General features: G+C 34.4%; 1 protein-coding gene across 1 annotated transcript; it reads left to right on the forward strand.

Moving 5' to 3' along the window:
* The first annotated feature begins 768 nt into the window (after positions 1-768).
* Positions 769-9,243, forward strand: LOC146528233 (uncharacterized). Its single transcript, XM_085202781.1, has 5 exons — positions 769-938; positions 5,832-5,988; positions 7,995-8,153; positions 8,576-8,738; positions 9,185-9,243. Exons 1-5 carry the CDS (start codon positions 769-771, stop codon positions 9,241-9,243), a joined length of 708 nt encoding a protein of 235 aa, XP_085058907.1.
* Positions 9,244-13,149: the final 3,906 nt, after the last annotated feature.

Raw genomic sequence — 13,149 nt, forward strand, 5'->3', positions numbered from 1 at the left:
TATATTTTAAAATTAATTATATTTTTGTTATTATTATTTCCTCGGACACTACAGATATTCGGTCCATACGTTTTATTATCTAAAGCACGCTGTCGTGGTGCAGCGGCACAGTGTTTTTTTTTAAACGGTACGCTGTGGGTTTAATTCCAGATCGGGGGAATAATTTATTTTCAATTCCTATCTGTAGTAACAAGATACATCGCGGGGTTGAACTCCGCCAAGAATTACACGGAGAATGGGGGACGGAATGTCTTATCACTAGGTTCCCTCTTTGAAATACTCCCACTCATCCATTTCTTACCACGTCACTTAACCATTTAAAACATATTCTAACGACTTAACTTACACGTAGGCAGAAGCACTAGTTATAAGCCGCTACATAAAGTTTAAGTAAATAATTAAGTTAATTTAAGTTGAGACGTTCCAGCCTTTACCCCTTGTCACCGGCATAATGTAATAAATACACCGGAGGGAACTCCTGAACTGAACTTGTCGAGAACTTAATGTTTTTCTAAATATTTACTTATACAATAAAGTAACAAATGCTGTTCTGTGTTATATTTTCGCACAAATACGACATTAGAAGAGGATATTTATGTGAAGCGAAGTTAAGGCTTAGGGGGATTGAAAAATTGATAGAAAACATGGTCTAACTTGGCCAGCATAATTTGAGATTATACCCGGGGCTCGACGTCATTGTCCCACAATGTACTAATCTTCAATCACCGAGTCCCACAAGAGATGATCTTGGGAGCCAAAACGTAAACAATGGCCGTTGATCTAGTCCATAAATTAAAAGTAGCTTACTCTTTTTTTTCAAGTGGTTCACCACACAACCAAAGTCCGACAGTACCAGCCACGTCCATAGACTCCAGGCACACCGACGCGACGCGACGGTCGAAAGAGTCAATGGGTGTTAGAGTTAAGACTGCGCTCAGGTTTATAGGACTCCAACACGACGGGCAGACAATTTAAAGAAGGTAACTATCAGTGGATGAATGCGAGCAGTGCAAGACCGGAATAGTTTTCGGTTGGATATGAGGTAAAAGGTAAACTACATTCAGCAGAAATCCTTGCTTGCCACCCAATTTTCGAAACATTGTGTATTGTATAGCTAAACTCACGGTCGCGCCTTGTTTATTAGGGAAAAGAAAATAATTAAAATATAATCATTTACCTGAGTGAAGATTGAACTCACACCCATCATATTCACAGTCATATGCTGTTTCGTTGCGCCATAAAGGCCTTTCCAATGCCAGATTAATTTTAAATTGAACATTTCCCCCTATCTTTAACAAGCTTAAAACAAGCTGAAACTATGATATATTAGAATATAACCCTATAAAGATACTGTCCAATCTATTGAAGCGAGTCTAACGGGGGCATAATAAGAGAAGCTCTCTGAATATTTTATCGTGCGCTCGAATTTGTTGAGTGTGCTCTACTATCGACTATCGATACTTGGCTGCGGTATGGTTTTTTATTTTTATGTTATTTTTATACTTATTTTGTAAATATGTATGGGAAATATTTAGAAATATACTTTATAGGCTTTGAGAGTTAAACAGGCCGTCGCGTCGTGGCGTGAGGTAGCCTCTGGCTAAAAACGCAACGCTTGTGGGTTCGATATCCACTCTGTGGATTGTACTGAAATTATTTTCATTTACGACGGGTAAATGAAAATAATTTCAGGCTGTCAGATAAAGCACGGTATTCCGTTTCGCCAGTCAATATGCAATGTATTAAAAGTTCGGCAGTGCGTGGCGAAGAGAATGCTTAAACACTAGGTTCCCTTGCATCCGCTGCTATGAAGGAAGTAGCTGGTTTTTTTAAGAGATCCTAATTTTATTCATAATAGTTGTAGGATTAACTATTAATCAAAGAAATTATTACATTTTACTTATAAGGCGACACGGGACTTGTGTCCGGATTGCAATCAATATGTAATATTGCAAAAGTAGGCGGATGGCTAAGCTGTATATGCAGATAGATATGAGATACCTGCAAGTAAAAAAATATTTAAAAACACACACTCAGAAGAATGGAATAATAAATATTTTCATTTTCTCGCTTTGGTAAAGCACGGTGTTGAGTTCCGCAACTCGCAATGCCTCGAAAATTCGGCGGAATGTGGAGAACGGAAATGTCTTAATAAAGAATGGAGTGTCTTAACGTTAGATTCCCAGGTTCCCTCTGCCTACCCTGCTATAAGCATCTTATTCTTAAATATTTGACTATTTACAAAAAAATGTCGTCCGTTTGAAATATTGTAAAAAGTAATTGACAAATGGAATGCAAGTAATGAGCACAACTTACATACGTACTATACATAGGTATACTCGTAGTATGCGAAGTTTAAAGGTCAAATTCTTCGTAGAATATCTCCCGTTAATTGAAAACTAACGGCCTGCTCTGGCTTCTGTGCTTGTAAATAAAAATATTTTTTTATTTAGTTATTTCTCTCATATAGCTCGGTAGGCAGAGGAATCCCCACGCACTACGGCGGAACGTATCGCCGTGTATTATTTTCTTATTACAGCGAAGAATTGAAAATAATTCAATCCCCCGAAAGGGAATCAAACCGACGACTACTTATAGTTTTAGAGTGTTGTTGACTGAACCGCAGATTTTTATTCGCTTTCGTGCTTGCTTGCTTTAAATAGAAAAACTATATACTATAAGTACAAAACAAAAAATATATACATAAAAGAATCACTTAAAACCACCTTGACCTAGTACAATAGATAGAGTAATTTCAACGAATATTTTATAATGCCGCAAACGGTAAATACTATTTCCGTGTAAGAAATCGATATGTGATCTATTTTAAGGGTTGATAGACTAAAGGAGGTAATGGTGGTTGTTTCAAATAATTTATGAGAAAATTCATTGTTCTTTTTTTAGCTTCTAAAGTTAAGACACTCTTTTCCGCTTTTACAGTTTTTGTGCACGCTTCCCCCATGCACCCCGACGACCTGATATTAAATTACCATTACTCCATCCTTATAAATATAAATAAAAATAATTAATTTTCCTTTTTTAACAAAAACAAATAATTTATGTCCTCGATGTATCCTATAAAACATTTTTTCCTCATAATTATATTATAAAAGGAATAAACAAAAAGTAATAATGTAATAAATTGAACTTAACGCCAGCTAACAAGTGTTGGCCGCTATCCAGCTCCATAAAGGAACATTTAGGTATTTCAGCGTCTAAAATTGTGATACTAGATATAATGCTACAGAGAGTTGTGGCTTTCGATATATTTATTTTAAAATATTTATGGACTTATATTTCAGGCTAGTCATGGCGTCCGGGCACAAGCGTGCAACTAAAAACGATACAGGTTATTATATATATATTTAATTGCCTCGGATGAGAATCGAACCCACAACCTATCGCGCTTACAGTAACACGCCTATACCCCTGAGCCACGACTGGCCTCTGGCCTCTGAAGGTCATTTAAAGAGGTATAGATACCCATCACATGAGTGACGTACGGTGGCCACTTATTACGAGAGACCTCTTGACCTGCATATGGGAGGGATGTCACTTAACAGATTCATAAATTTTTCACATTATAATATTACTATAGAATCACCATTGTGGCACAGTTGTTACTTGTTTTATTTAAATAGATGATTGTAGATTTAAATCCAAATATTTAGTTCGCCCGCGTAATCAAATGGCATATTCTAACTTCGAATATGTAAATAAATAAATCAGTTTCATACTGTATTCCGCACACAGCAGGGTAGGCAGAGGGAACCTAGTGTTAAGACACTCCGTTCCCTACTTTCCGCCGAATTCTGAAGGCATTGCGTGTTGAGTGGCGGAACTCATCGCTGCGCTACCTCGACACCAGGGCGAAGAAATGGAAATATCTATCTATCTATATATATAAAATCGAAAGGTCACTCACTCATCACGAAATCTCAGAAACTACAAGTGCTAGGAATCTCAAATTTTGCCTAGGAGTTACTTATAGGACGTAGGTGCTCGCTAAGACGGGAATTTGCAATATTCGACTTCTAAGGGGTTGTTTTTGGGGTCGAAAGTTTGTATGCAACTTCGTTACTACAAATGCGAGTCTCAAATTTTGCATAGACGTCACTAGGACGTAGTCATGGAAACAGAAATTAATAATAACATAGTTCACGCGGTTGAAACCGCGAGCGGGCCGCTAGTATATATATAAAATCGAAAGGTCACTCACTCATCACGAAATCTCAGAAACTACAAGTGCTAGGAATCTCAAATTTTGCATAGGAGTTACTTATAGGACGTAGGTGCTCGCTAAGACGGGAATTTGCAATATTCGACTTCTAAGGGGTTGTTTTTGGGCTCGCAAGTTTGTATGAAACTTCGTTATTACAAATGCTATAAGTCACAAATTTTGCAAAGACGTCACTAGGTCGTAGCCATGGAGACAGAAATTAATAATAATATAGTTCACGCGGGTGAAACCGCGAGCGGGCCGCTAGTACATTTAAATAAATACAATATTACATCTCCTCGAATGTCAACGGTCTCAGTTTTTATTTTTATGTTTTTCTTTTTTTCAATCATCGAAATGAAACCTTATTTTATAATTAGAGATGTCTATTAAGACATAAATGTGTATATATTGTGACTGTCAAAATTACTAGTATAACATAACCATATAAGATATTGTAAAATTAAATAATATCTATTAAATATTTTTATTTTCTTTGGTTTTCAGTTATATTTCTTAACACAATACCATGGAAAGAACTCAAACGCAAGCCAGAACAGGCATTCGTGCATGAAAAGAAATGTGCTTTATAAAATCGTTGGTACCATTTTATATTTTTATGAAAGTTCAACCGCGTGTATTAATTATTATAGTGGCATTAGTGTAGTTCTGAATGTACCTAAAATGTGGACACGTAATAATATATTTAATATTATCATTTCTAAGCTGTAGAACGTAGTGTCTTCTCTTCGCCGTCTTAGGTTTCCAGGATCCTTGTGCTGATACAGCGTGAAGTTAATAAAAAACTATAAATTCACATGCTCGGGATGAATATAATTAAATTCAGTTTAAGAATTGGATATAGAGGCTGGGGAAATCCTTGCCTCAAGAATATATATATAGTATCAGAATAATTTCTAAGTGTCCCTGACTTACGTAAATGTAACATCTTACAAAATATATTATAACTTTCTTAGATATTTGACTTTCAAAATATAATTTTAACATAGACACATATAATATGAAGTTGGATGAAGTAATTTCATGAGGTTCGTCGTTGTGTGAAATACGTACCGTTAGTATATATGAATAGTTATTTCTTAAAGTTTGACAATTAAAGTGTTGCCAATCAAAATTATGAAGTTTACGCCCACCATTATGGCGCAGTGTATCATCTGCTATAGAGGTAGTTCAGTATTGAAATATAGTAACATAATTTTTTCAGCTTTACTCTGTATCCCGCACATAGTAGACTAGGCAGAGGGAAGGAAAAGAGAGGCTAGGAAAGTACATAGTATTAAGATATTCCGTTTCTTCCGTATTAAGATATTTTATTTATTATTTGAGCCCGTTCGTGACCCAGCGGCGCAACGTAACAAAACAAAGCGCGGAGTTGAAATCCGCCACTTAATATACAATCGAAAACTGGATAATGCTTAGAACATATAGCTTACTAACTATAGGTTAACATAAGTAATCATTTCAATGTACCCATTATTATATATTCACTGTACGTCAGAGTTACCTCCAGTGCGTATCATGTGTCATACACAACAAGTAGATATGTCAACACGGGCGAAGCCGCAGATAAATGCTAGTATTATTTATTCAGGTGGAAATTCTGTCATTGTCCTCCACCTGTGCCTTCAATAGAATACAAGGTGTCGTCGATAAGGCGGTCGCCCGTAGACAGCATTGGCTATAAGACGAAATGCTGCGTGTGTGTACCGTTGAAACTCGCCGTGATAGCCATCGGTGTACTTACTATGGTGAGTTTGATTGTATCCTATCCTATATCTTATAAAACAAAGTCGCTTTTCGTGTCTGTCTGTTGTTTCTAACTCTTCTTCTTCTAAACCACCCAACGGATTTTGATGCGGTTTTCACCATTAGGTCGAGTATTTTTCGTAGAAGGTTTATATATAGTTTGTTATTTGTACATTCTTATATAAATTTACATAAATACGATAAATATGTATAAAGTCCTACCCGTTGAGACACTTTCGCGCATGCGCTGCTTTAATGGTAAGTACTACATGAAAATAATGTACTGGAGTACATTATTTTTTTCCGTTCCGTTCCTCTTAATAAGATGTACAAAAAAGTCCGCGACGGCATATTCGTATCTTTTAAGAATAACGTGTAGTGATCATTTTTCTGTCTAAAAATAATAATTTCAATATATTTTTTCTTTATTGTGAGTCATATTTTTCCATAATGGTATTAATATTAATATTTATTAATTTTCTACGTTAAACGAAGATAAAATTTGCTTTTTACGCTATTTCGAAATTGCGAATAGTTTTACAGAAAAACGCATTTAATTGTTGACACATCCCGCCGTTGACACATCAGCTGTATGTTACTCAAGTTTCACTTATCCCTTACTCTCAGTATATAAATAAGTATATTAGTTACGTTGGCCATTTAATGTAGATCAAAACTGTCTTTTACTGTTTTTCATTTTAATAAGTACTTTAGAAGTTGTTACAATATCAAAAAATCCTTGATGCGAAACGGCTCGCCACTCGCCATGCGTCCGCCGCACCCGTCTGCCTTACACGGATCGGTGGTTCAGTGGTAGAATGCTCGCCTGCCACGCGGGCGGCCCGGGTTCGATTCCCGGCCGATGCATTCTATTTAATTTTCCTCACAGGCAGACACGTAGTGCTTGCTTTTCATCAGGGACAGAATACCCTCTTCAGCATTAACCACAAGCTCGAAAAAAAAACCCGCCTGCCTTTATAGCAACGAAGATCTAGATGCGTTTGCACGTATTGGATAATTGGAGTTGAATGTATTATTTCAGCGCGATATATTTGGTTTCATATTTTTTGTAGTAGTTATTAGTAGGTAGGTTTTTGTTTATAATTTCTTCCATTTAAAAATAGTCATTTAACTATCTAAAAATAGTCATTTAAATATATTTTAATAAGTACTTGAAAAGATTAGTAGCACAGATTTAAAATTACGGTACCTACTAAAAAATCCTAGCTGTGTAAAACAATTGGAAAATCCTTATTAAAACTACGAAAATGCGGGTTGCATTAGGGTTTAATTAATTTTCACATTATCTTAAGTTCTTTGCAAACATACATTATATGAATAATCCAGTAGTAAAAGCGGGCGAAGCCGCAAGAGGGTCGCTAGTTTTAATATAAATGTATAAATTTTACGTATTTATTTTTCGTATTTATTGATATATCCAGAATAGATTAAACACTATAATTGTATTTAATCTATTCTGGATTTGATTAATATTAGAAATGTTATAAAGACAATAATAAATCCGACTGTAAAAAAGATTTTTAACGAAATACTAAATATATGTGAACACAAAGACACTTAATACGCAACGTCTTGAAATTCGTCAGTGCGAAGGAAACGGAGTGTTTGAACATATATTTGTATTTTATTACATATTTAATATTTATATATATTTCTGTATATATAGCGTAATATACTTGCATAGATATAAGAATTTCTCATCCATTTTAACCGACTATCACTCCCTAGACGCTACTTAGGTTCTGTAACGACAAAATCTGGAGCTTCACAATGAACTTGTCATAAGTTAATTTGAGCTTACTTTGTCGTATGTAAAAACTGTTTATAATTCCAAATAAAGCTGTCCCAGGACAACCATTTTGGAAATTCTCATTATTTGTTGTGATAATGGTTATAAAATTTTACTTTTTTTGTAATTTTCTTGTTCTATATACGTTAAAAATATAATAATATAATTCCTTTGAATTTTAAATAGTAAAATTTTCAGATGTGGTCAATGCTTCTGATACAGTCGGCAGATAAAGTTGTATCAGATTTCTTTTCGGACAAGGATGATGTTTTTTATCAAACTAGCAAAATAATTTATATATTTACAGCTACAGTGCTTATGTTTTCTTGTGGGATACTTTTTTTTGGAGTAGCAATGGTGATTATTCATTATTATAATAGTTTCTTTAAGACAATGGAAAAATTAAACCTGGTATGTAGACTTTAAATTCCGTTCAAAACGATATGTGGGGGAGTGCGTGCCACTATTATACATGTTGATTGTTTGATTCCCACTCGAGGAAGAAAATATATTTTATTGTCATTTCCTCACTCAAGTAACGAAGCAAATTCTGGAGGTACAAAATTATTTGATGATGCTGAATACCGCCACTTAACACGCAATGCCTCCAGACATTGGAGGAAAGTGGGGAACGGAAGTGACTTAATGGGAACGAAATATCTTAACACTAGGTTCTCAGGTTCCCTTTGACTTTGCCCCTGTAATGTGCGGTATACAAAAGCCTGAAGCTAAAGCAAAAAAACATTTGAACTACTTCAGCATAATGTGTCTTCTTTTAGTCAAGTTATCTCATGATCCACGTGTTCGTCTGGTACGCGTTTCTCTACAACTGTATGTCTGTCACATGTAACATTACCAGTTTTATTTGGAAAATGTTGAAAGAGGAGGAGAAGATTATGAAGCACGTCGTTAGAGTTATGTTGTCTTTGTCCTGGAACTGTTGTAAGTAAAATATTTTTGCATTTTGCTTTGCTAGCTTGCGTTGATGTACTTATATGACTGTCGATAATCAATGTTGTTAGAATATTACAATTTGATATATATGTTTTTTCAAAATTATGTAGTTTCTTTTATTATCAAAAAAAATATGATGTTTAATTGACTATAAGAGGCACAAGCGTGCAACTGTTAACACGACGACTGTGGGTTCAATTCTCGTTCGGAAGTGAGATCCGTCATTCAACACCCAATGACCCAAGAATTTGGCGAAAAGTAGGCAAAAAAGTATAGCGTTTTTATATTTTTATATTTTTGTATCTCTCTCTTTCTCTCCTACACATTAATAAATCCATGTAATTGTTGAATCTGTTATCTGCGTTTTTTCCACCAACAAAAAATAAAATACCTAAATTTTCCCATCCTGAAAATCATTAATTTTATTTTTTCAGTGTTTCTTTATTTCTTGGTGATCATAAACAGTTTTAAAGTAACAACGCTGTGGTCTTGAAGGTCCTTTCAATGAATGCTGTGAAGTGGAAGACAAAGCAATGAAACTAATTATTTAAATATAATGGGTAAAAGTATAAAACCTAAAATTAACGCGTTTTAAAAGAAAAAGATCAACTCATTTCAGAATAATGAGCATGAATGTACAATGTAAATTTCTGAAAGCCAATCTTTTTAGAGTTTTACACTTCACTAACAACTGAAGGAAATATTTTTTTATTATAAACTTAAACTTTTCATATATATATTTTTAAATACATAATATTGGTTGTGAAATTTAATCTCTTATAAAAAACAAAATTCATGCTGTAGACCGCAAATAGCAGGTTAGGCAAAGGGAACCTACTTGTAAAAATTCTACTCCATCCGCTTAACTTTCGAGACATTGCTTGATCCCCTGAGTGGGAATCGAACCCACCATCGTTACGTTTACTGTAAAGGCTTCTTTTTAAAAAAAATATTGTTAAAAATCTATCGGGTAACCAATGAAATATTTATTAAAATACAGATATATTATTTATATATATTATTTGTGAAGTAATTTCTACATTTTGTAATTAGAAATGTTTGTGTAGTAACTCGTTACGTTATATAAAACAGTAAGTAATATAAAGTAACTTTAGTCTTATCGTCTCACCTCCTGCCAAGCTCCTGTGACATGTGTTAACTTTGTACTCTTTATCAAATAGATGGATATGGTAAATGAATATTTAGTATATTAGCCGTCGTGGCTCAGCGATAATGGTTGCAGGTTCGATTCTAACACAGAGAATGTAATATTTTTATTTCTTCGTAATACTACCACTCAATACGCAATGTTTCCAAAGCAGAAAAAGATAATAAGTTTGGGGGAATTGTGTGTCTTTATTTTTGCCGCATGGCAGGATAGGTACAGGGAACCTAATTTTAATATTCTGTTCCTCACTTTCTGTCCAATTTTGAAGACATTGCGTGTTAGATAATGGATCTCATCGCCGCACTTTGCCTTGTTGTCAGGGCGAGAAAATGATAATAATTCTTGGCACCGAGTGAGAATCGAACTCCCAACCGCAGGCAGCCAGATTAAATATATAATACCTACCACATCAAATTTAAAACGAACTTCCAAGTAAGCAAAGTATCCGAAAGTTGCGCGCGGCAGTCAATTAATACTGTTAATTATACTGAGAACAAGTTCAATTGCTTATCTTTGCTTTGACTTCTAACCGATGTAAAATAATATAAGTATTTTGACATATCAAAACAAATGTTGTTTAAATTCTGATGAATGTTTCTAATTAATTATCATAAAAGTATAGCAATGTTATGCTGATGACAATTTTAATAATTAATTAAATATCTTATCAGAAATAACAAGACGGAGGTTGTGGCTTCAAATCCTAATTGTAATTTTTTTCTCGAAATCGACGGAAGGTATTGCGTGTTAAATGGAGGTACTCAACGCCGCAGTTTTAGGCCGTTTTAGTCCGGGTGGAAGGTATTGCGTGTTAAATGGAGGTACTCAACGCCGCAGTTTTAGGCCGTTTTAGTCCGGGTGGGGCTCGAATCTCACACGTGTCCAAAGTATTTAGGGGAAACCTAAACAAAAAAATTAAACCTTTAAGTTAGGTTAAAAAATATGAAATTATTGAGCTTTTAAAGCCAAGTTTTTATAAGCTAGGCTTAAAAGTGCAAAACAGTAACTTTGTATTTCAAATTGTAAGCCACAAGTGGTCCTTCGAGCCCGATAACAGCGGGTCAAGTGACTCGAGCCTGCACAATCGTGGCGCGATAAAACAAGAAATGCTTTATTCACTATGAAATATAGATTTTTTTACTACATATTTAATATTTTATTGAAAATTTATAGATATTTGCTTAATTGTTATTTATTTCTATCTATATATACTTAGCTGTGCCGTTAGGGGGTGCAGGGGAGCAACGAAAAGCAATAAAGTAAAAGAGAATTTCTTGAAATTCCTTTTATATACATTAAATATTTCATCCTCAAATGGAAATCGCCTGTGCCCCTGCTCCACAACTAGCTTCAATACTCTTAACACTATTCTAAGAAAATTTATCATAATATCCTCAAGTCTCTCTAGGTTAGATACATAAAAGTTGTGATTGATTAAATATTGATTAGTATTAGAAGTAGCTTTCGTAAGTTCACTTCCACGAACATCTTAGAAGTCCCTGTTTGGAAAGCTCTGCTTAGGTCATAGGTAAATACTAAGATAACGTTCGTTAGTACTTAGTGGCTAGTTTGTTATTTCAGATGTGTAAAGGTTTTATGGGAAGTTTACTTAGGTGGAGTGGTTGTGGAGGTGGTGTGCGGGTTCAGATACCGCTTGGAAAATTTATCAAAAATATATATTATGTAATTTGTGACAATTGCATAGAGAAGAAACCGTGGTCTAATGAAAATAATTTAACTCTAGTAATATTTCTTTTTAATTTTAAATTCACGCTGTTTCCCATACATAACAAGATAGGCAGGGGAAACGGGAAAAGCTTCTTTTTACAAAAGACAAAGCGCGGCGTTGAAATCCGCCACTCAACATAGTCTTCATATTAGATTCCCTCAACCTACACTGATATATGCAGGATATAGCGAAAAAAAGAAAATAATTACTAACTAGTTGTTTAAAAACAACAATGATTCAAATAGTTAAATCTAAACTATGTCCAGATTTTAGATTTCAGAATCTATTTCTAGATATCAAAGGCAAAGGTAACAGTAGAGGTAGAGCAAGCAAATTGTGGCTCTTGACCCGAGCCGGTAACGAGAGGTGGGAGAGGCAACCATTACCGAAAGATGACGTGAATATAAATATTATGTGTACCTACTGGGTATAATGGTATGATAATGATATATTTTTGTTATAGAAGCCAGTCGTGGCGCAGGGACGAGTGTGTGACTGTAGACGCGGCTGGTTGTGTGTTCGATTCCCACTTGAGGAAATTAAATATTTATTTAAATTTATGTTTTAATTTCCTTTTCGTACTCTGGTGTCGAGGCTTCTGGAGTCGCACTTAACACGCAATGTTAAATGCGACTCCAGAAGCCTTCATAAGCCGCAATGACTTCAGAATTCGGTGAACAATGGAGAACGAGGAGTTAGCTTAACGATAGGTTCCCTCTGCCTATACTTTAATGTGCGGGATAAATGTGAAGCAGTTTTTTTTGTAATAGTAATGTTCATTTTTAATGGAGATTATGAAAAAATATTATAACAGTTCTTGTTGTAGTTATTTATTGTTCATATCGTGTATAAAGTATGAAACTAAAAAATAAGTAAATAAATAAAATTATTGATCTTAGATACTCAATCAAAATCAAAATGTTTTTGAAAAATTATATTATGAAAAACTTTTAAAAAGAATACATCGACACCCGAATAAGAAGCATTAATACGCAAAGCAAAAAATAATAAATATAAATATATTTAAATTTTGTTCAATAAATAAAACAAGTGCTTGACAAAAAAGAAAATTTGAATAATTTCAAAGTTGTATGTTTCTACATCAGCTTTGGTTCGAGTAATCCTGTTTTATATACAAAAGTTACTAATCACATGTATTCTCGTTTTTCTGTATTTCGAAGTCGCATCAGGTTGTACATTTTATTTATTGTTGTTCTTACTTATGTAAGCTGTAACAGGTATTTACATATTATGTCAGTTTTTACCTATTTAGAAGAATAGGCAGGGGAACCTAACTTTGAGACAATCAGGACAATTAAAATTTTCACTTCCTCGGAGCTCAACGCCGCGATTTGCCTCTACACCAGAGCGAAGCAAATAAATTATCTTAGGGTTAGTAATATGTTTAAGAGTTAGTACCGAATATTGTCGGTCGTGAGATATTATTATATTAAGCATGTAAACCCTTGTATATGTAAATTTTGAGGCCGTTTTCGATGTTT

This window comes from Heliconius melpomene, chromosome 19, assembly GCF_056956725.1.
Source record: "Heliconius melpomene rosina isolate 202511_hmr_F chromosome 19, ASM5695672v1, whole genome shotgun sequence".
Taxonomy (NCBI): domain Eukaryota; kingdom Metazoa; phylum Arthropoda; class Insecta; order Lepidoptera; family Nymphalidae; genus Heliconius; species Heliconius melpomene.

Excerpts from the sequence above, each read along its gene's own strand:
- LOC146528233 (XM_085202781.1), top strand. The coding sequence starts at position 769 with ATGGCCGTTGATCTAGTCCATAAATTAAAAGTAGCTTACTCTTTTTTT. Across the intron at positions 939-5,831 it reads AGAGTTAAGACTGCGCTCAG|GTGGAAATTCTGTCATTGTC; the intron begins GTTTATAGGACT and ends TTATTTATTCAG. Across the intron at positions 8,154-8,575 it reads TTTTTTTTGGAGTAGCAATG|TCAAGTTATCTCATGATCCA; the intron begins GTGATTATTCAT and ends GTCTTCTTTTAG.